General features: G+C 35.8%; 3 protein-coding genes and 1 pseudogene across 3 annotated transcripts; 1 reads left to right on the top strand and 3 right to left on the bottom strand.

The window, feature by feature from the left end:
• The first annotated feature begins 1,159 nt into the window (after window positions 1–1,159).
• LOC116146542 (acetolactate synthase small subunit 1, chloroplastic-like) lies at window positions 1,160–8,054 on the top strand. The gene is made up of 12 exons (XM_031431954.1): window positions 1,160–1,444; window positions 2,238–2,451; window positions 2,702–2,785; window positions 3,193–3,261; window positions 3,558–3,641; window positions 4,481–4,633; window positions 4,804–4,887; window positions 5,073–5,177; window positions 5,270–5,392; window positions 6,501–6,653; window positions 7,205–7,270; window positions 7,679–8,054. The coding sequence occupies exons 1-12, from the start codon at window positions 1,221–1,223 to the stop codon at window positions 7,769–7,771; spliced, it is 1,452 nt and encodes a 483-aa protein (XP_031287814.1). The 5' UTR covers window positions 1,160–1,220; the 3' UTR covers window positions 7,772–8,054.
• Window positions 8,055–8,421: 367 nt separating this feature from the next.
• Window positions 8,422–11,005, bottom strand: LOC116146539 (probably inactive leucine-rich repeat receptor-like protein kinase At5g48380). The gene is made up of 2 exons (XM_031431951.1): window positions 9,746–11,005; window positions 8,422–9,638 (listed from the first exon to the last, which is right to left on the bottom strand). Exons 1-2 carry the CDS (start codon window positions 10,565–10,567, stop codon window positions 8,631–8,633), a joined length of 1,830 nt encoding a protein of 609 aa, XP_031287811.1. The 5' UTR covers window positions 10,568–11,005; the 3' UTR covers window positions 8,422–8,630.
• A 1,039-nt stretch (window positions 11,006–12,044) lies between these two features.
• Window positions 12,045–14,225, bottom strand: LOC116146579 (annotated as a pseudogene).
• Window positions 14,226–14,778: 553 nt separating this feature from the next.
• Window positions 14,779–17,679, bottom strand: LOC116146561 (2-alkenal reductase (NADP(+)-dependent)-like). Its single transcript, XM_031431984.1, has 5 exons — window positions 17,323–17,679; window positions 17,043–17,223; window positions 16,349–16,515; window positions 16,180–16,262; window positions 14,779–15,366 (listed from the first exon to the last, which is right to left on the bottom strand). The coding sequence occupies exons 1-5, from the start codon at window positions 17,542–17,544 to the stop codon at window positions 14,988–14,990; spliced, it is 1,032 nt and encodes a 343-aa protein (XP_031287844.1). The 5' UTR covers window positions 17,545–17,679; the 3' UTR covers window positions 14,779–14,987.
• Window positions 17,680–21,182: the final 3,503 nt, after the last annotated feature.

Genomic DNA, 21,182 nt, shown 5'->3' with positions numbered 1-21,182 from the left:
AAAAAACATTTCATTAAGTGGCATGATCCCACACAGTAGAATTCAAAATCGCAATGAATGAATTTGTTGGCAAAATTACCGCTTATACCAAAACTCACATGGATAGTTCCAGAGTTGCCATCACCCATCAATGTCTTCTTCTTCGTCTATTAGCTCCAAAGTAATAAAATCTGTTTTGGAATTCAAAAATAAAATATTATTGAAGAAATTAATGAAAGAAATTAAAGTTCCAAAAACCTACTCATTTGAATTTGGGAATCCTTCCTATTTTATGGTCTTCAATCCCCCCTTCTTTATTTCTCATCAGTCATCACATGCTCTCCCTTTGTCTCCTCCTCTCGTCTCTTTCAATGGAGACCACGTTCTTGACTCATCACAGATCCCACACTAACCCTTATATATATTTCTTTTCTATTTGAGGCAACACTAAAGTGTAAATTTAATTATAAATTCTGACATAATATGTTAAGATCATGTTGTAGAATTGTGACAAATTATAATAATATTCTCTATAAACTTATTCCATATATATATATATATATATGCTCACAAATATGGGTCATGTTTACTTGTTGTGGGTCCTGCCTATTCATTTGCGAGCAGGAGTGAATCTAAAAATTTTTATTAGGGTAGACCAGAATAAAAACTGATTATATATTAATATTTTTGTCCATTAATATTTTTGTTAGAGTGAGCCAAAATCCAAAAATTATATATATTAGTATTTTTTAAAATAAAATTGAGGGTGGGCCAAAAGTGACCTGGATCCGCCCTTGTTTGCGAGCTGATCAATTACAAACTGTTATGTCGAAAGCTGTGAAATTAGATTGTAAACCCAGTATTATTGTTTATAAAAATCTTCTGTTATGGTTCCATAGGTTCATAGAGTGCACTGTTAGTATTGCTACTTAATAGTAGCGTAATATTGTTAGGGTTCATTATATGGTCTTTTGCCTTTGGGCTGACATAACCTATTTTGTCTTAGATGCTTATTTTGTCTTACATCTACGTGTATGTAAAAGCCTATATCATGGAATGTATGAGGAGAACAGGCACGATTATTACACACACAACTTTTCCTCTTTCAAATTCTTTCTGTCCTTCCTGATCTTCTTGAGACTGGCCGTCTCAAATTGTGCTCTGCTCTTGGGTGTGACTCTGACAACTTAAGTGAACTCTATTTCTTCATTCTTTTCTCGAAAACCAAAAACCAGAAACTCATGGCGGCTGCTCTGGCCCCCTATCCCAAACCGCATTCCGGAGCTGGGTTTTCAAAGAGAAGCTCTGAGCTTTTGCCATTTGTGAGAACGAGGACAAACTCTGCAGCTAGTGTAGCACTTCAAGTCCCTTCAAAGAAGCTCCATTTGGTCACCGCCAGCGCCACCCACAGTGCTCTCCCTCTCTCTCACACTCCTGCTGCCGTCTCCACTGCCTCAAGCTCAAAGTCCAGTCTTTTCTTCATTTCCTCTGGTTTTGTTGTCTTCTCTAATGGTGGTTTAGCTTAGCTTAGCTTCTCTTTTGTTTGTTCTTGTTTTCTCAACTCTTGGATTTTTTATTTATTTTTACTTGTGTTTGTTTATTTCGTTTTCTTTGTTTTAATTTCATTGTCTTACTCATCTATGTGAAGATTTTATTTTTTTATTTTTATTTTTTTTGGGATTATTTTGTGCATATATTTTAGTTTTTGAGAACTACTAATCTTACAAAGAAAAATACAAAGAGGGGCTCACGGCATACAAAGATAAATCCTGTTCTTAATCTTCATAATTATCTCTCTCTCTCTCTTTCCCTATTTTTAAGGGCAGGATTTATCTATGTATGCTCCTCTTTGTATTTCTCTTCGTAAAACTAGTATTTTTTTTAGTTTTTCTACAATGGTTTAGTATTTTTTTTTTTTTTTTCCCTCACTGATTGGGGTTGTAGTTATAATAAATGGATTGATATTCATTGGAATTTGAGTTTTATATTAAAGTTATGAGACTATTTTCTCGGCAAAAATTGGAGTTTGGCATCCTAGTTACATTATATTGGTCCATGATTGGTAAGTGTGAGAGAATATATTGTTGGTGAATATCATAATTTTGAATTTTAGTTCTGGTCTCAGTGATTTTATTATTTTTCTAAGAGGAAGAAATTGGTGGAGAGAATCTCTTATAGCTTCTCTTTTTCTTACTCTATTCTAGGTGCATGTTTCTTATGCTGAATTCAGTTTTTAACACGCATTTGATTCAATTCAGGGTGAAACGCCACAAAATTTCATTGTTTGTTGGTGATGAGAGTGGAATAATAAACAGGATTGCTGGGGTGTTTGCTAGGCGGGGTTACAATATTGAGTCCCTTGCAGTGGGTTTGAATGAGGACAAGGCTCTCTTTACCATAGTTGTCTCTGGAACAGAGAGGGTTTTGCGACAAGTAGTGGAACAACTTAACAAACTTGTGAATGTCACAAAGGTTGAAGCTAACCCTTTTCTTTTCATGAATTTCCTTTATGGTGTTCATCTAAACATTGCTCACAATGCATCTTATTTTTTAGTGAAACTTGGTAGAAAAGGAAACTTCCAAAGTTTTACCTGCATTGGCTCTGAATTTTTTTTTTTTTTTTTTTAATTACTTTTCTAACACATTACATGTTGTTTTGGTATGCTCATTTTTGTTTATTTTGCTAATCCCCATTTTTCTCAATAACTTCGACTTTTATCAGGTGGAAGATATCTCAAGGGAGCCACAAGTCGAACGTGAACTAATGCTTATAAAACTTAATTCTGATCCAACTACCCGTCCTGAGGTAATAATGCAGTATGTTTATTGACTCTTCTGAAGAATAATTTAAATCATAAATTAATTGATCCAATGGATTATGCCCATTTTGGAAACTTCAAAATCATCAAAGGGTTGATTTTCTTAAACCTTACTATAATCTGTTGTTTGCTTTAGGGTGAGTCTCACCTGGGTGAGCCTGTGTCTTGCATATGCAGCTTGTTGCTTTGTCTTAGTAGGTTTGAATTGTAAGGAGTACCAAATGTTTCTTACCCTGTTATATTCAATTTTTTCAGTTGCAGAAAAGTTTCTTTTGTTCTATAAGTTGGTGATCATTTTCTATCTCATGGATAGTGGGAAAATTCCTTTTACTTTGCTTAAAAAAATCTTTTCCTCATCCAAGCACCTGATTCTTTTTGGAACCTTAATTTTTAGATCATGTGGTTAGTCGACATCTTCAGAGCAAAAGTTGTTGATACCTCTGAACACTCTCTGACCATTGAGGTAACTTCTCTCAGATTCTTGTACTGGTTGTATGCTTCAGTCATCATCCTACATTTGTTGCTCTTACTTCGAAACTGTTTTTGATCTTAGAGATGTAGAAACAGGAATTGGCAGTGGGATGGCTTTTTTATTCCTTTAAATGCTTAGTCATTTATGCCATTACCTATGAACACTACAAACTTAAGTACTTGATGAGAAAGTTTAATATATATTTCAACAGTTTAATATATATTTCAACAGTTTTTCTGTTCAGATCATTCTCTTAGAGTCAGTTTCTGTCCTTTTGTATGTATCAGGTCACTGGAGATCCTGGAAAGATGGTTGCTGTTCAGAGAAACTTGAGAAAGTTTGGAATAAAAGAACTTGCAAGAACTGGAAAGGTATAATATCCATATTGTTGTATCCTTTCCTGAGATGTACAAATGAATTTATCCAAAAAATTGTACAAATTTGCCCAAGCTGTGCATTATTAGTTTAAATTTCAGAGAACATGCTTGTTGCAACCAAAGCTCTTCTACATCAATAAATAACACTCATGCATTTTGTGAAGAAAAGACTTGATATCAGTGGCAGATTGTGGAATAGAGTTGGCCTTTTTGTATCTCCTCCTCTTGAGTTTCAAAGGGATTTCAGGACTCTTTATTTTTTTCTTTATATATCTCAATTGGGAAGAGGTTTTGCTCTAAATTTTGATGGCTTGTTTTCCTTTGGTCCAGGGAAGGGAAGATTAACATAGACGAAACATTTCTTTCCATTTTTCATAGATTTGTTACCCCTTCCCTGGTGTTTTTTGATTTCTTCTTAGATATTTAGTTCACTGTACCTTATTAATTTTCTTTACTATAGTTTACAATTTCTTAAAAAGAAAAGTCATAATCACATACATAGAGTTTCTTATATTGAAGTAAGGAGCAAGAACACCATAAATCAACCAATCGGGTTTTGTTTACCCATGAAATCCGATATGATTCCAACTTCTAAACAATTTTCTGTCTTCCACTGTATAGACCACGCGCTAAAAGAAAAAATGGTAGCGTCTGGGATCATTTGGCCTACATCACACCTGATGAATTGGTATTGAAATGGCACAATTGCTGTTAATAATATCTAAAATTGAAAATTTACAATATTATTTTGGTGTTACCGTGACCATCAATTGAAGTTTTATCTTATTATAATACCTTTATCCATGGTAATTTTTTATCCTCTCCATGTACAGATTGCTTTGAGACGGGAAAAGATGGGCGAGACAGCTCCATTCTGGAACTTTTCTGCAGCTTCATATCCAGATCTCGAAAGTGCTGTGCCAAATGGTGCTGTTGTACCAAAAAATAATGGATCACTGAATGGGAATACAAGTACATCTTTGGGGGTATATATTTCTGAATCTTTTTTATGTTCATATTTTTCATCTTTCAAGCTCTATTGGATATCCATGATTGTTCGGAACTCTTCTTTTTGGTATCTATATGTTATTTTTTCACCATAGATAATTGCTATATCTTCTTGAACATTCTGTAAACTCTCATTTCTTATTTGAAGGGTGATGTATATCCTGTAGAGCCTTATGATGACTATCCTATGAAGATTCTTGATGCTCATTGGGGTGTGCTCTATGATGAAGATGTAAGATGCCTTTCTGTCAAGACCCTATTGATTGTGGTTTTTCCTATTTAGTCTTGATTGAACATAAATAATTAATTTTTTTATGCCTCAAAAAGCACCATTCACATGACTCACCGATGGTATACCATTACATGATTCCTCCGCATTTGTGCTGCATTTCTAATTCTATTATTTTTACAATACAGTCAAGTGGATTTCGGTCACACACTTTAACTATGCTTGTCAACAACACTCCTGGAGTTCTCAACATAGTCACCGGGGTTATATCTCGAAGAGGTTATAACATTCAGGTCGGGTTTGTATTGGTTTTTGCTCCTACTGTTCTTCTTCCAAATTGCATGACTTATTGATGAGGTGATTTTTTTGGTCACTTCTCTTTTAGAGTCTAGCCGTAGGGCCAGCTGAAATGGAGGGTCTCTCTCGCATCACAACTGTAGTTCCAGGAACTGATGAGTCAATTGGCCAGTTGGTTCAGCAATTGCACAAGTTAATAGATCTTCATGGGGCAAGGATTACTCAATTTACATCTTCTAAAAGCATTCTAATTCTTTTCAGCATATGGTAGAGCTAACATTCCTCGATTTCAGCTCCCTTAAATTTGATTTCAAATCATACCAAGACACAAACACAAACATTATTTTTCAAGAAGGTGAGATTTATTCCATAAACAATCTTCATATGAGCTTCATCAAAGAAGCTTTAATTTCTTTCCAACCATAAAATCCACAGATAGTGGATATTCCACACTTCCATATAAAAATGTGAAGCTAAACATTTCAATAATTAAAGAAAGGTGAGTCGTGGCACACTTGGACAATTTAGTAGTTGTAAAGAGTTTTTGCCACAACTTTGTTGCTGTAGGAAAGAGAAGAAATAATTTCAGTTCTTTCTGTGTCTTTCTTGTACATTACTCACCAAATGGGAGGCAAAAAAATGTGCTGGTTTTCTCTTTTGTATCGTGGTGCTTGTATTTACTTTCTGGCCGTGAGCTAGAATCTGTTGGCAAACTTTGATTATTTTAATACTCTTAGCCTCCCTAATATTTCTGAAAGGAGAAAAATAAGGAATGAAAGGATCATTCACCCACCACACAAAGTCTTACTAGAGAAAATACTTGAAGATTCTCTTGTTAAATGATTGTCATCCTCCTACGAATTTTAAGAGTAATTATTTCTCACAGAAAGATGGCTGCAGCCTGCATGATCCCCAATCCGTCTAGCTATCAATCTTCCAATGAAATCATAGGTCCATGCTCTGGACTATAAAAGATACGTCATCCCACATTAAATAAAATTGCAACAGCGAAATAAAATCCTCTACAGGCAAGTAAATAATTGGCATCATTGTAATAATTATATCTAATATAATTCTATCTCACATTTCTACTTCGATCTTGTCACTACAAGAATATTTGACATACTTTTGGATTCTTATGTTAATATGGTAGATTGGAGGAAGAGCTACCAAATCAATCCTCTTTATGAGCTCTTCCAGGGCTGCCTAAATCTCCAGCTAGCAAATCAGCCCTCAACTTAGCTGTTAATATATTTCCTATTTTATATATATAATCTGAATGAGCAACAGCTGAACAAGAATGGTGGTTGTTTCTTCAGGTTCGGGATATCACTAACTTGCCATTTGCCGAGCGAGAGTTGATGTTGATAAAAATTGCTGTGAACACTGCTGCCAGGAGGGATGTCCTTGATATTGCTAAAATATTCCGGGCCAGAGCAGTTGATGTGTCTGATCACACAATTACCCTTGAGGTAAAATTCTTCCATTGCCCAAACATTGTTTCACTTCCCTGAAAAATGATAAGGCCGTAAGCGGTTTGATATAATGTAGCGCTTCATCTGTACATTTATAAGTGTAAAGATAAAATATTAATTGAGTTGGTCGAGTTTTCTTTTAAGATTAGGGCTAAGGCATTCAGTGAGGTGCTTTTACGTTAGTGGCTATGGAAATCCGGCAAGATGGATGGCTGAGTGTTATACTGCTTTGCTCAATGGTTTAGAAGAGAATTAGGACCAGTTGTTATATTAAGAAGTAATTTATTTTTAGAATTTAAATCTTTTTCTTATTTTGAAATTTACTATTCATTAATGTTTTACGATTAGAGATGTTAATAAACTTCATGTAAAATTATTAGACTGCAGCTCCAAATGGAGGGACTAGTATTACCTGATATTCCAGAGCTCTTGATTTATTTCTATGCTAGTGATTGCCTGTTAATTGTCATTGCTAACCCATACGAACCCTCATTTTAATTTTTTTTTCTTCCTTGCTTTACTAAAGCTTTAGCTATTTGCTATAACAGTTGACAGGAGATTTGAATAAGATCATTGCATTGCAGAGGTTATTGGAGACCTATGGGATTTGTGAGGTCTGTTCCCTGATTCAAAATTTTCTGCTAAGTTTCATTAAATGAATTTTGCTGTTATTGGAGCAGATGTTGAATTGTCTTTTAATGGTCTGAATTTTGCTGGACATTGGTTGAGCCACCCATTTCTGAAATCTTTTTTTTTTTTTTTCTGTTCCCAAATACCAAATTGGATTGGCTCAAAACAGCGAGGATAGAGCTGGTTTTGAGACATAAGCCCAATCCTTAACAATTAAAATTGTTTGTGTTAGTGGTTGTTTAGGGTATTGTCGGATGTCAAAAATAAGCTTGTCGACACTGTATAGCTTCTTGGCTTGTAATAACTTTTATACTCTCACTTATCAAAGTTGTTGGTGAATGCTACTGTTCAGATATTTGCAATTATTTAGAGAAACTTTTTCTTTCATGAAGGTGGCTCGGACTGGGAGGGTGGCGTTGGTGCGAGAGTCAGGTGTCGATTCCACATCCCTTCGTGGATATCCTCTACCTATAGATACTGATTAGCTGCCTAACTCGACCAACTTTCTCAACTAAGGTTTGATTTGTATTTCCTTGTGTAGAAATAAAGGCTAAAGCTATTTTAGTAAAATTTCCGATCCCATATTGGGTTTCATAAGGGGCAGATCAATGTGCATTTGGAAGTTCAGATAGACATTGTAGTTGTCCTTGATGAAACTTAAGATTTTCCCCAGAGAAAAGACATTTATCACCAGGCTGATTTGTACTTGCATGTAGAACATTTTAGTGCTGTATCAATTTTATACGTGGAATTTCCCAGTTTTCAGTCCTCCCGAAAGTTTTAATTCTATTTTTTTCTCTATATAGATTTATTTAATCCACGCAAGATGGTTGATAGATGAATTCAATATTTGAAATAATACTCAGGAATCTGGAAAAACAATGTGTAGGGAAAATCCTCTGCTGATTCTGTAACTATATAAACAAACTTAATGTCCGCAAGCTTAAGCGTGTAGTAGAGACTAGAGACGCTACTTTCTGGCAAATAACGTTTTACACATTCCCCATACAGGGCACCTGTTTAAGGGTCACGTACTCGGGTTTGCATGGCTCTGCCACTTCTCGAGTAAGTCGCATTACCATCATACTAAAAACTTGAAGTTTAAGTGAATTTTCAAAATAATAATAATAATAATAGAACAATCAGGATAATATTGTATCATCATATAGTTATGTTGAATATGTACAATTGATGATCTAAACATAACAGGCTATTAAAGATGCTTGAGCTGCAGAAAATTGTATATAATTACAACCAAAAACACCACTAATCTTCAAATTGCCTTCTCTTGAGGCCAAAAAATAATACATACCATGTATAAAAATTACCTCTCCTAGTGTCCAACTACTTTGCATCTGGAGCAACAATAAGCTCATCCTGAAATTCAGCATCATCGGTATTTGATAGCTGCATAATGTCGTCGTCAGCTGTGAACTGATATTTCTCGCCTATAGCTCTCAGAAGCTGGTACACTTCAAACATGGTAGGTCTCTTCTTTGGAGTTGGCAACACACAGTTACAAGCAACTCTGAGAAATTGGTTGAGTTCACCATCAAAACCGTTTCCCACCAAGGACTTGTCGATGGCAGTTTCCACAGCAGAGTTATCCGATAGATGTTCAATCCACTCCGCTAAACTTCCTTTGAAGCTCTCAGGAGCATTAGCCAAATGGGTTGGTTTCTCACCTGTAATCAACTCCAGGAGAACGACCCCAAAACTGTAGACATCACCCTTCGGGGTAGCTACAAGTGTCCGAGGATACTCAGGAGCTACATAACCTAAATCTCCAAACTCCCCATTGACAAAAGTACTCAAATGAGTGTCGACTGGATTCATAAGCCTGGCAAGGCCAAAATCAGATAACTTGGGTTCAAACTCCCTGTCCAAGAGAATGCATTTAGAGCTTATGTTTCTATGCAGTATACGGGGGTTACAGCTATGATGAAGCCATGCCAAACCTCTAGCTGCTCCAATAGCAACTTTGAGCCTCAAGTGCCATTCCAAGCTTTTGACCTCAGGTTCCACCATATGTAGTTTTTCGTGAAGTGTCCCGTTTTCCATGTACTTGTACACCAGAAGTCTTTCCTTCTTCGCCATGCAAAAACCCAGAAGGGGAACCAAGTTTCGATGCTCAATGCTGCCAAGTATATTCATCTCGGACACAAATTCTTTCTCCAGGTGCCTAGAGTCCTGCAACCTCTTGACCATAAGGGAACAACCATCAGGAAGCAAACCAAGATACATTGTTCCTGTTCTTCCTGTTCCAATGATGTTCTTATTGCTAAAGCTGTCGGTGGCCTTCATAAGATCACTCAACCTCATTTTTGAAACTGAATTCTTAAACATTGAAACCTGAAAACAACAATATTCTTTGTTTATAAATAGGCAGTTTCATTAAGTATCAATACTATAGCAGATTCAGCATAACAACAAACAGAACATTGAACCAAATGACTTGCCTTGATCCCCTTGGCGCCTTCGATGCCTTTCGCCCATCTGTTACCCTCAGGATCATCTTCCTTCTTAACCACTCCATGCAACAAGTAATACAGAACGATGCCCACGATAACAGCTGTAATAGTTATTCCACCAATGCCAGCCCCAATAATAATACCAACACGAGACTTCTTTGGAGCACCAGGGCAGGGACTCAAAAGCTTTCCACAAAGTCCCTGATTGTTGGCATAGGCCTCAGCAGTGATAGAATCACTTTGAAAGAAAGGAACTGGCCCTGTCAATAGATTGTTGGCAACACTAAATTCCTTGATCCGATTAAGCTGGCCAAGTTCCATTGGAATTTTGCCAGTAAACCTATTGTTATTGAGCTTAAGCACATTCAAGTAAGTACAATTCGCTAAACCAGTAGGGATTTCACCAGAAAAGTTGTTCGATGAAAGATCAAGGGACGTCACATACTTGAGTCTGGCTGAAATGTCGGGAGGAATAGGCCCAGATAGGTTGTTGTTGGAAAGATCTAAGCCTGTCAAGCTTGAACAATTTATGATGTCGCGAGGAAATTGGCCTCTCAGACCCATATCTGAAAGCCTGATATTAAGAACTTTGTTCTCATCAGGGTGCCAACACTCCACACCAGCAAACTTACAAATGAAACCTTCAGTATTATTATTAAAATTCCACGAAGAACCCAAGTAATTAGAAGGGTCTTCAAGAGATTTCTTAATGGATTTCAAGCACTGAATATCAGTCACAGTGGCTAGGCTTACACTACAACAAAACAAAATCACTACCCCAATAATCAAAACCCTCCTCAAAAAAGCCATCTAATTTTTTTTTTTTTTAAAATCCTCAGAATAAGCCCCCAAATGCCCAAAACAAAGAATAATGGAGATTTTTTCACAGAATTGGAGCATAAAACACAACTGAAATTCAGATTCTTAAAAATTTATCTCATTTCTACAATCAATAAAAAGCTAAATTGAGACATACCCAGATGAGAAAATTGGCAAAAACACACCTGATAACAAGATTACAAGAAGTATTGAGGAATCTAAGGAGCCTCCACTATATCTTCACAGAGGAAATGGGTTTAATTTATTATGATATGAAACCCAGAAATTTCCAGGAAATATCATAAGAAAGATTGAAACTTTCCTGCTTTCGTGTTCATTTCATCTGTCAATACTTTTCTCTCCTTTCCAAGTCAAGCCAAAGAAAAACTTCACTAAAATAATCTAAATATAAGAAATTAATTAACAGTTACTGCAACAGTGTCTTTATTTTGGTTTAGTTTATTCATCAGAATTGACTCTGTTGACTTGAAAACAGACTAGTAAGCAGCCAAAGTCTTTCCTCTTTTAATGGCGTTTGATTGATTAGTTAGCGTGTTGACTGGCTTCTCTCTCACTTGCCCCTTCACTTAAGTTACACACATCTTTTGTCTTCAACCGTCTGCATCTTTGTTCACACTTTCCCCCACCAACTTTCACTCCTTGTCATTTATTAGTGGTGCCCTATATTTCCACCATCTCTTTTCACATTTTGCCTGTTTAGTCTTCAATCTTTTGAAAGATTAAAGCTTTGTTAATACGCTCTTCTAGTCCGCAGATTTGCTTTTAGCGGTCACCTAATTACATCTATTTAGTTGAATGGATCCTGACGTATAATCTAAGTTCAAACTCTCATTCGTTGATGATGAGAGATAATAATATCCTTAGAAGGAAGAACTTATTATAAATATCTACTCTTTACATATTCAGAATATCTCAAAAATTATATGTATATGCCTAAAATCAGGTGATTTACCAATTATATTTTTAATGAAACATAAAAAATAAAAAAAAAATAAAAAAAAAAAATGATCTTTAAACTATAATGTTAGTTAAACTATCCAAATATTATATTAGACTTGAACAGTTTAAGACCATGCTAAACTACCAAGTCTTAACATATTTCAGCTAATTTTAGAGTCATTTTATCTTAAACAGAGACATATTTTGAGAATTAGAATTAATATTCACAGATGGGTTACTCTTTTAAAATCTCCACTATTGAGAATATTAATGTATTGGTTTGTAATATGGTTGATGTTTTATACAATATTGTAAAGATTTTGGCACTAAGAACAGGACCTAGCTACATCATAACATCTGATTCAATACAAATGGAGGCATACAACTGCTTTATTTCTACCTAGCTACATCATAGTTTATCACATAAACACAATGTTGATTGTTCTGCTAAAAGAAGGATCCTCTGGATTTAACTTGGAGTATTGGGGGAAGAACAAATCAATTGGACTCACAAGAGACAAATGATTTGTTTACCAACATTGTGGCCGTAGAAAATCCCAACTAGAGCAGCTGCAGTCTTTTTAAGGCCTTCAGCTATGTCTTCCACATAAACTAGCTTCCCTTCCTCCAAATATCTGATGATGAACTCAAGGTATTCTGGGTACAAGTGTCTGAAATCTGTTTCCAGAAAGCCTTTCATCGCGAAGCGCTTTGTGATGAGGCTGAACATGTTGTGTAAACCTTCTTCCTTAGCAAGATTGTACTGGGAAATCATTCCACAAGCTGCAATCCTGCCATGAGGCTTCTTGTGTAGAAGTACTTCATTGAGCATTTTACCACCTAACATTATCGACGTAAATGTCGATGCTTTCAAGGAAGTACCTATGTCACAGAACACAAACACAGGAGTATATGAGAAAGTTTCAATCATTCTTTCAGTTCAAATAATATTGTGGCAATGCTACAAGCGTTTAGACTCGAATGAGTGCTAGAACGAATGGGTGAAATGACAGAATCCATAAAAATTATTTAACAAGCTTTGGAAGGATTTCCGAGAGGGGCCTATGAGAATTTAGAAATCTGAGGCTTTGATAGAGAAAACAATTCATAATAGACTGATTTTGAAGATCAATCCATTAGTAAAAAACCCTCTCATACTTTTGAATTGTCGAAACAAGAATTTTATGTGAGAGTCAAAGCCCTAAAAGTGGAATTGGGAGTTTTTCTGATAGGAAATCAAACTGGTTTTCCTTGGAGATGGAGAATTCGCCCGCTGGGTTTTATCAATTTGCAAATTCTTCTGCATATTACATATTCAATAAGTTTGCACTAAGATTTTGGAAACTGAACATGCACTTTGCTAACCTTTTTAAGGTTGCGCCTAAATCAAGCTCCTCTTTGTAGTTGAAGGCGTCATCGAATCCAAATTTGCTCTTTGCAAGATCAACCTGAAGTTTTTTGGTCATGTCAGGTTAACTAGTAAGATGTGCTGATTCATTGCATTGATGCCAAGCCTAACTAGAGGCATTCATTACCTTCTCTTTAGTGCTAGCACTTCCAACTACATAACAGCCTGCCATCTTAGCAAATTGCCCAACAAGCTGGCCTACTCCTCTGGATGCTGAAGAAACATAGACAGTTTCTCCTTTCTTAGGAGAACATATATTGAAGAAACCAGAATAAGCAGTGATCCCTGGCATCCCTATAACAAGATGAAAAAAGGACACGGTGGTAGAATAAGTTGATTCAGAAATTAAAGAAAATGATATCAATCACTTGATAAACAGGAACAGATACAACATCCACTTTGCAATGACTTAAAAGAGTGCATAAGCTGGTATAAAAGGAAAGTGATGCAGTGTATAAGAGGGATAAATTCAATAGCCTATTGATTCTGAGAATACCTAAGAAATTGAAGAAACAAAACTCATTGATCATCACGAATACCGATAATTGCAAAACTCACTTGAGTCTATTAATCAAATCAATCAAATAATAATCCCTTTATAATGTTGTCTGCATCAGAAAGTTAAACATACCTAGAATGCCTGCATGGTATGACAAAGGCACATCAGTGTATCTGATTTTGGTTAGGCTTTTTGTGTTGATAGAGTATTCTTCCCATCCAGTAAATCCCCAAACAAACTCACCTTCCTTGAAGTCTGGATGTGTGGACTCCATGATCTTAGCCACACCATACCCCACAAGAACCTGAAATACCAAGCCAACAGAAGAAGGAAAAACAAGGCTGATTGAGTCTCTTCACAGAATTTTATGAAACTAAAGAGGGTTTAACATACTTTGATCAAACTGAAATATGTAACATGGAATGTGTTTGAGTGATAAGGCTTATTACATCCTCTGATTAAATGTATCATTCTTTTTCTTTTTAATAAAACTTCCTCGTACAGTCAAAACTTACAGAACCAGGGGTGAAGGAATGAATGATTGTGCCAGGATGAAAAACATTCATCAACATGCGGTGGCGCATGTAAGGATCACAAGCCAGGTAGAGGTTCTTCACAAGAACAGCTTCTTCACTGCATCCGGTTGGAAGGCTGCAGCTACTCAAACAAGATTTCAACACAAAATCACTCTCTTTTGGGTACCCTTTTACATACTCTTTCAAAACTATCTGCTTATTACTCACCATCTTCTCTTTTGCTTCTTCTTCCATCTTCTCCTTCATTCCAGCACTGCAGCTACCATTAACAATCATTAATCTGCTATCTTTTTCAAGATAGTGGATTAACTATTTTGACACATTTAGAATGTGAATCAGTTATTATAAGTCACCTCAACTTTCCTTTAAACATAATGTATAACTGTTTCATCCTTATTTCCCATTTGACTTGGTGCAATTAAGCTGACATGACAAGCAACTACTAAGTGTGAAATCTCATGACTTAAAAAAGGAGATTTATGTTCTGTAATCTTTTGGATGAACACAAAGCTTATAAATTGAATCCAGGTTCATTTGCCAGCGATGTGAAATAATTGAATCCAATTTAATGAACTTTGTAGAACAACAAAGTACCTTTTAACTCAAGAGAATTATAAAATTTTATCCTTTAATTTATTATATTGAACTTTTTTTGATGGGTTAAGATTACAATTGTATTATTCTAAGGATTAAGATCTGTTATGTTACCTTTTGTATGGGTATTTGTATATCCAGTTTTGAAAGAAATGACCCGTAATTGATAATACCCCGATTCAATGACGCTAGAAGTACATATTGGTTGATGAAGGGAAACATATTAATCTCTTGCCAACCAAGTAACTTGAAAAAAGATTTGAAGACAAGATAAAGAAAGCAGGTGAGGATTCCATGTAACATTTTTCCGTAGAATGAATAGCTAAAAGCTCTAAATATTATCCGAAACATGCATTTTGGCGACGAAAATAAAATTGTCGCAACATGGCTACAAGCCATGTTAATTGAGAAATATCATTCCCTGGCCACACACACAACCTGCTTCCCCACATTTTTGCCAGAAAATAATCCAGCAAAAGCAGCTGGAGCACTTTCCAAACCTTCATTCATGTCTTCGATGTAAACGATCTTGCCTTGCTTGTAATTGCTGATAACATGTTCCAGGAACTGGTGATATAAGTGCAAGTAATCACTCTGCAAGAATCCTTTCATAGTAATGCGCTTCGGTACGAGATTGAACAGGTTGTGAATCCCTTGAGGATCACCGTAGGTATGCAGAGACACCATCCCACAAACTGCAACTCGGCCATGGACCCTCATGTTAATCAATGCCGTGTCAAGTGTTTCCCCACCCACATTATCAAAGTAGATGTCAATGCCTTGTGGAAAGCACCTGTTTTTTACAGGGGAAAATATGTCAGTAAGTCGTCTATGCAGTTATTTCTTACAGGAATGAAGCACAATATGGGGAGGAATTTTGAAGAAATATATTGATTAATCAGTGGAATCCAACACAACCAAAGAATAATATTCATTTGCGTCTTGCATAAAACATCATGAATTCAAGGCAGAGCTTCCAAGATCAGTGTTGTACATCTTTTCTAAGAGAAATTTCATTCTCAAGCCCCTTTAAAACAAGATATTTTTTTTTATTTCGGAAGGAAAAATGTCAGGATAGCAATGGCAGTAGTTTGAACTACTTCTAAATAGATATGCAGAGATGGTGAACTATAGCAAGAAAAATCAACAGTGAAACATTACATAGAAAAGATTAAAGGAAAGCCACTCTGCTACTTGAACTTATTCTCCTAGAAGAAACTGTCAACTACTTGACTTTCAATGCAAAGCACCCAAAATAAACCAATAATTCGCATTCCTTTCTTCCTCTTTTTGCTTAAAGATAATAACTCTGAAATCACATTTCAGGGACTACAGCAAGATTTTTTTGGAAAAAATTTAGAACATTGTGTTATGAAAACACAGTTTCTTCTATTTAAATAGTGCTGAAAATCACAACAATGTATCCAACCAAATTACTTTTAAACCAGTGAGCTGAATTTAACACACTTGACATCTCACACTTATGAATATCAACAGATAGTTCCCTAAAGAATGCACAATTTCTTAAATTGATCGAACCTCATCAGCTGTGACAACAAGAATGAGTTCTTCATCTTTTGTGTGTTTACAAAATCTTTTTACTGACCTTTTCAAAGCTGCATCCAGGTCCAGTTCTTCCTTATAGTTAAAAGCTTCATCAAAGCCAAGCTTATTCTTTAAAAGATCAACCTAAAACACCTCAACGAGACTTTTTCATCAGACCATTTTTCATGGTAACTTACTCATAGTAGCCCAAATGTACCTAAGAGACTTACCTTTTGGCTACTTCCGGCACTTCCAACTACATAGCAGCCATGCAACTTAGCAAGCTGCCCAACAAGCTGCCCAACAGCTCCAGCAGCCGCAGAGACAAAAACATATTCACCTTTTTTAGGGGCGCAAACCTCATAAAATCCAACATAAGCAGTAAAACCAGGCATCCCTGTATCAGAATTAGTCTATACTTCAGTTACAAAGTTCAATGACTTTGATGAATAAAAACAAAGAAAGAGAACCTAACAAATAGTGTTTAAAGATATAGAGAAAGTTTATGATATAACGGTTACAATACCATATCAACGGTACAGCATATTGAATAACCACTAATCTTATTAGTTCAAAGATAAAAAACACTGAATCTTATTGTCTTATGGTAAGGCTGATCTGATATCTACGTAGTATTTGAGATTCCTTCAAAGATACAACATTGAATCTTATTATATGGTATTTTCTTCCAAACCCACCAATTTTATTTCATTCCGTTAACATTCCTTATTACAAGCAAACAATGTAATCCGATTCCATGGCCATTTTGATTCCCATTCCCATCCAATCCACTAACTAAACATACCCTAATTGTCAGCTTCATAATATCGTTATATGCAACACAAGAAAATTCTCAGTGAGCATTGTAAAAATCATAAGAAATGTAACAGAACACTCAAGATTAAAACCAGGAAACTACCGTACCAAGAAGACCCAAATGATAAGAGAGAGGGATTTGATCATCAGGTTGAATTTTGCTCAGCTGCTCAGGATTCTTAAGCAAGCTGTATTCTTCCCACCCAGTAAACCCAGAAATTATATCTCCAGGCTTGAAATCGGGGTTATCAGAATCCACAACCTTTGACACACCAAATCCTTGAATCACCTATTCATCATCATCATCAACTAATTAAATAAGCTCATTGCACAATTCATTTAAAAAAAAGAAAAAAAGACTTTGAAGATATAATTAAATATTAATTACCTGACCAGGGACATAAGGAGGATGATGACCGCCAGAGCCCTGACGCATGAGGGCTCTCATGTAAGGGTCACAAGAAAGATACAAATTCTTGACCAGAAAAGCTGTAGAACCTTTTGGTGCCTTGAGTTGAATTTTGTTAACCTTGAGTTCCATGTCTGTCTCCTTTGGTGCTCTCTCTATATACCCTTTGAATATCACTTGCTTGTTCTCCACCACCTCCATGATCACTCCCAGCTAGCCACAGCCACTTCTCACCAATGTAATGCAGTGTAAATGTATATTCACTTCTCAGTCTCAAACTCAGCTACGTCTTCTTGTAAGTACTCTCAGACTTCACCTACCACAATTTGACCGCCACCAACTTCTTCCCACTTGAAATGGGGTCTCATTTCACTTTTCTACATTAATATTTTATTGGTTTCTCTCATGGCTGTAAATGCACCATCTGGCTCTCTCGCAAACCTCGGTCTAATTTATTACCCATGAATGACTTGTGAATGGAGATTCTGATAAACATATGTTTAGCCCTGAGGTTTGGTCTATGATTACATTTTAGTTTAAAAATTTTGTCCAGGTAACGTGTTGGTCCCTGAGGTAGTGAGGTTTGCTAATAACAGGGCCCAAAATGTTACTAACATATTCTATAGACTAACTTTTTAACCCAAACTTTAGGGACTAAATTGTTAATTTTCTTGAATAGTTTGACTTTTTCTTTCTTCTATGAGTTAAATGTAGGTATAATAACAATTTCGTCCCTCAGGTTTACCTTAAATAACTTTAATCTTATATTTTAGGAGTTAATTTTTATCCCTCTAGTTTAGGTATACTATAGTACATGTCCTGCAGTTTAAGTATTGGAATATACCCCCTCTGATTGTAACAAACATTAAGAAAACATAGACAATTAGGGATAGAATCTAAGCTTTTAAAACTGAGAAAATATCAAAATAAGAGGTATTTTAGTCTACAAACAATCAAAACTGTCCCAATTAACGGATTACGTTCAAGTTTATCAAATTCAAGAGGGGTAAATCAAGTGTTTTAAATTACAGGACCTAGAAAGTTTATTGAAACCTTAGGGTGGACAAAGTCTTTCTCTCTATATTTTAGTAACATTTTGGTCCCCAAAGTTTGCTAATGATAGTGAAAAAAACGTTACTGAGGGGGCGTTTGGTTCAGGAATGTTAGATTACTGAGAATATTGGATTACTGAAAAGATAGATTATCTTGAAAGATTACTGGGAATCTTTAAGAAAATGTGTTTGGTTAGTTGGTGGGTATGTTATGTTAATATGGTTGCTTATGGGGAATAAATTGGTGAGTATGTTATTTAAATTATTAAATTGTCTCCTTTACAAATATTAATATAATATTATTTTTATTATTAATTTTTGAATAATTTCTTTTAATCCCCAATATTTTAGATTTAGTTAAAACACCCCCACTTATATAAAACTTTAATTTATTACGAAATCACCCCCACCTCCTGCCGCCACCGCAGACCACCGCCGGAAGTCTCCGAAAGCATCAGCAACTCACCGTGACCAAGAGGCTTCGATATGGTCGGAAATGGCTCCGGCCAGATTGGTGGACTTGGTCGTTAATGGCCAGATCCCTAGCCATTATCGGCCAGATCTGGGCGAGATCTGGCCGTTAAATGCCACGGACAAATCCATCAATCTGGCCGAAAATGGCCAGAATAGATCTGGCCATTTTCGGCCAGATCTAGCCTAATATGGCCTTTTCGGCCATCAATATGGCCGGAAACGGCCATCTCGATGCCTCCCGGAGCCTCCCACCGAAACTCATTCTTTTTTAGGGACTCCGACGAGTTTTCGACGGCAGTCTGTGGTGGTTGGCCACTGTCGGCGGTGGTGGCTGGGTGGCAGTGGTGGTGGTGGCTAAGTGGCAGTGGTGGTGGTGACTGAGTGGCAGTGATCTGTAAATTGTTTTAAATATAAGGACATTATTGTCCAAAATTTTCATTAATAAGAGATAAAATTGTAACAAAAAAAGATAACCCTAGTAATCTCAGAATACCTAAGAAAATGGAAGTAATCAGATTATCTCCAATATTACCAATAGTAACTACTATTGGTATTTGAAGATTACCAAAATCTTATATTACTTGACAACCAAACATGGTAATTAAGTAATATAAGATGATATTATCGTCAACCAAACGCCCTGATAGTTAGGTTTAGTAGAATCTAAAAGTAATACTTTTGTCTTTATTAGTTACCAATTATTTACAAAAAAAACAAAAAAAAAGTTGTAAGAGTTTATAATACTAGTAATAATTTTGACTTCACTAATCAACATTTCATTGGTGAAAATTCTAGTATTTCCACATATTATCTTTTAATTGATTATAAATTTTTAATATTTGATTTTAATTGTGTATCTATTTTACTTTTTCAATTTATTTATCCATAAATATTTTCTAAAGTAGGCGTAACCAGAGATGGGCGCAGGGCGGGGATCTCATTCCCCGTCCCCGCCTCGGACTACAGGGAATTTGCGGGGAATATCCCCGCGGAAATTTTTCCCCGCGTACGGATTTTCCTATTGATATAAGCAAACGAGGTGATGAAACATGAAAAAGAAAAAAGAGGAACTTATATCAGAGAACAAGCTTGATATAGTGGCGGCGGCAACTTGTGATTCCAACAATAAATTTAAGAGATTCGATAAGACAACAGTGACAGTTGTGAGAGGACTCTTGAATCCCGGCAGAGGTTCCGTCGCCTGAGTTGGAGTTGAGTTATGTTTCTAATGGTGACAGCTATGGGTGTTTTCAGATTTAGGATTTACAACAGCTGTGTTTGATTTATCATTTCATGTCAACGCGGGGCAGGTACAGGACAGGGAAAGATGTCTCGGGTGCGTTTGTTTCCCTTTTTTACTTTCCTATTTCTATCATTTCCAAAATTCACGTTTGTTTTCCTATTATCAAAATACTATTATATTTTATTTAATTAATTAAACCCCGTAAGTCTTTTAATTTAATTAAACACCCCCTTAAAAAAGTTTAAAAATTAACAAAACCATCCTAAAAAAAAATTAAAAATTAACAAAAATACTTCCATCACCACCGAAAGATGGCCGAAATCTTATATAATGACGCACTACCAACTGGATCTTACTGGTAATATACCGATATAGCTTTTTCGACCAGATCCACAATGGATCTAGTTGGAAAAGGTCATCTCGACGCACAATCGACTACATCCAACCAGTCGTGCGTCGATACGACTCCTCCGACCACCCTCTGGCAGTGGTGGCCGGCTGCTGGTATTTAATGGGTGGGTGGGGATATTTTTATAATTTTTAATATTTTTATTACAGGTATGTTTAGTAAATTAACAAACCTAAGAAGTGTTTTCGTTAATTTTTAAATCCTACCTCGTTATTACTATTCAACTCTTACTTTTTCAAAAATACTATCCAAAATACTAAAACAAACGTACCCTCAAATTTTCTTGTCCCCATCCTCGTCCCCGTCCCCAGTTTTTCCAGGGAAAACGCCCATCTCTAGGCCTAACAAGAAAACTGAAATCAGTCCAAGAAGCCTTCTATTATGTGATAAAGGTTAATTTGACAAGAAGTGTACTCAAATATCTTCTCTTGAAGATTGGTGGTTCCAAGCCATATTATGAGACAATTTTGGTGGACTGTAAGATAATACTTAATTATTAAAGTAAAAATACTTCTTTGAATCAGGTCTACTTAGAGGATTCTAATTACAGATTTGACACTATTAAGCAATAAATTGATCGAATATTTACTTTTAAGTATTCTCACAATACTGGGTTTGCTGATGACAACGGTTAAGTTCATTTAGGTGTCAAAAATATAGA

The sequence above is a fragment of the Pistacia vera genome, unplaced genomic scaffold, assembly GCF_008641045.1.
Source record: "Pistacia vera cultivar Batoury unplaced genomic scaffold, PisVer_v2 Contig479, whole genome shotgun sequence".
NCBI classification, from domain to species: domain Eukaryota; kingdom Viridiplantae; phylum Streptophyta; class Magnoliopsida; order Sapindales; family Anacardiaceae; genus Pistacia; species Pistacia vera.
Note: the sequence above shows the minus strand (reverse complement) of the source record. Positions and strands in the feature narration are given on the sequence as shown.